Source organism: Notothenia coriiceps, unplaced genomic scaffold (genome assembly GCF_000735185.1).
Source record: "Notothenia coriiceps isolate Sejong01 unplaced genomic scaffold, NC01 NC01_scaffold00003261, whole genome shotgun sequence".
NCBI lineage: Eukaryota > Metazoa > Chordata > Actinopteri > Perciformes > Nototheniidae > Notothenia > Notothenia coriiceps.
The window spans coordinates 6741-9197 of record NW_011335962.1 but is presented as its reverse complement, the minus strand read 5'-3'; the positions used below and the strand labels follow the sequence as shown (position 1 = coordinate 9197).

General features: G+C 47.1%; 1 protein-coding gene across 1 annotated transcript; it reads left to right on the top strand.

Moving 5' to 3' along the window:
• Positions 1-568: 568 nt before the first annotated feature.
• Positions 569-2410, top strand: thap7 (THAP domain containing 7). The gene is made up of 2 exons (XM_010766241.1): positions 569-660; positions 732-2410. The coding sequence occupies exons 1-2, from the start codon at positions 638-640 to the stop codon at positions 1891-1893; spliced, it is 1185 nt and encodes a 394-aa protein (XP_010764543.1). The 5' UTR covers positions 569-637; the 3' UTR covers positions 1894-2410.
• The last annotated feature ends 47 nt before the right edge of the window (positions 2411-2457 follow it).

Here is a 2457-nt window from a genome sequence, read left to right as displayed (position 1 = left end):
AAGAAAAATATATGCTACAGGGGGTCGGACCAGAAAAGTTTTTTTAAGCTTCTTCTTGCCCCTGTTGAACATGACAGAGACTATTTGAGAATTATTGTTGTTTTTGTTTTGTTTTTGTTTTTTGTTATTATTATTTTTTTTTTGTACTTTGTTATAATTATTAATTTGAGTGAGAAAGAAAAAGGGGGGGGGAAAAAAGAGTATATATATATATTATTCTTGTATGTTTTTGTTTCTGACATGTTCAATAAACTGACTAAAGTAAAATGTGTAAGCTTTCTGCTGTCCTGATTTCAATGGGGAGCTCATTCCACCATTTTGGAGCCAGGATAGCAAACCCACGTGTTTCTGCTGATGGGAACTTGGGTCCCCCTCGCAGTGCGGGTGCAGCGAGCTGTTTGGCTGATGCAGAGCGGAGTGCACGTGCTGGGGTGTACGGTTTAACCATGTCCTGGATGTAGGAAGGACCAGATCCATTAGCAGCATGGTACGCAAGTACCAGTGTCTTGAAGTGGATTCTAGCAGTTACTGGAAGCCAGTGAAGGGAGCGGAGGAGTGGAGTGGTGTGGGAACATTTAGGAAGGTTGAAGACCAGACGAGCCGCTGTATTCTGGATGAGCTGCAGAGGTCGGATGGCATGTCTGTGGTATTGGAGTGTATGTGAGTGGCTTTGGATAAAAGTGTCAGCTAAATGTTTTTAATAATCAATGAATAATCTTTCTTTTCTGTAGGAGGAATCGGCGCTCAGACGACCTGCAGAATGCTCAGCAGAAGACAGACGGGGGTGAAACTTCCAAACAACCAAATGGAAACACACCTGCATCTCCCCAAGAGCCCTCAGAGGTGGAGCAGCTCCCACAGCAGGAATCCAGTCCAGAACCAGAACCAGCGTGTCTTCCGCAGTCCCCATCACGTTACATGAGGCGTCTGCCCCCTCCTCCAGGCTTCTACCTACCCAAGGAGCACAGCTACGCTCAGCTCTGCCCCCTGCTGTGGAGGAGACGCTACGACCAGGCCATAGACTGCTTGGAGAGAGCCTTACGACAGCTGCATGCGGCCCGGCGGAGGGAGAACCGCCTGCGGAGCACCGTGCTGAGGCTGCGGGACAAACGGCTGAAGCACACTCTGCTCCTGTCACAAGATGGTTCTAGAACCTGGGGGGAGAAGAGACTAGGCAAAGGAGGTTCTAACCAGGGGGGGGGAGATGCTAAATCTGAGGGCGTAGGGTTGTTTGAGGACAGATGTGTGGATCGGATGGAGCATTGTCTGCCAGACTCTAGCAGCTGCTCTGAGGAGGAGAAGGGATTCTGCTTCTACTGTAGAAGAGGGCCGGAAGCACGCAGAGCTTCAAAGACTTCAAATGATGTGGAGCCTGCAGTGCATGAGGACACGCTAAAAATGAGGGACCGGGTAGAAACCAGTACGGCCGCAAACACTCCAAACATACAGGAAAGACCACCTGGAAAAAGGGTAGAAAGTAGTGACTTAAATGGAACAAATCCCCAAGTCCTGCTCCAAACTCAAGGTGTCCAACATGTGATCCCTGGGATGTCTCTGTCTGATTTTCATGAGCAACTGCTGCTCTCTGAAGGGGAGAGTGGGGCTCTGGGTGAGGAGGCTCCCCTCCAGCAGCTGTTCCTGATACAGGGGGGGGGAGAGGGGCAGCTCCTCCTGGTGCCTGTCCCTGCTCAAGATAAAATACAGAGCTTTCTCAAGATGGAGTGCGCTCCTGATGAAGGGCAAGTTTCAGAACTGGAAGTGAAACAGCTGATGGAGAGGGGGGGAGGCCAGCATTCTGTCCTCAGCACCGAAACGGGGGAAGATGTGAGGGAGAAACTTAAAGAACATCTGGAGGGATTTCACCTCCAGCTCAGCACAGACTTTATAAACTGAAGGGATGTTCTGAATGAACACGACAAACCATGCTGTTACAGTAATCATTCCTTTGTGCCACTCTTACATTTACTGAATGTGTATTTCAGAGGCTGCACGGCTTTATGGGCTTCTTCAGTTCTTCTTCTTTTGAAGGATGAATTGGTTGTTTCATGTGCAGAGTGAATATATCTGTTTGTGTTTCACAGCCTGGTGGTTCTTCTTCCTCCCAGCTCCATTGTTGTTATTCTTTATGTGTTTGAGAGGAAGCCAATGGAGTCAGAGTTGAGACAGTAGCTCTTTCATTTGTTGACAACAAGAGGAATGATTATTTAATTTGCAAACTAAAATCAAAATAAAAACAAAAATACAACTGGGAGAAGACTAACACATGAACATTTTATGCATGAAATGACAAATATCTGATGCTGAAACACAAGGACAGGTACACGTTCAGGTTTTGAAACATGTTTCAGATGCCTGGAATAAGGTCTGTGGTTCACATAAGCTGTCACCATTTTCATGTTTTATTATGAAATAAAACATACAGGCTTGTACCCGCTTGTACCCGCTTGTACGCGGGTA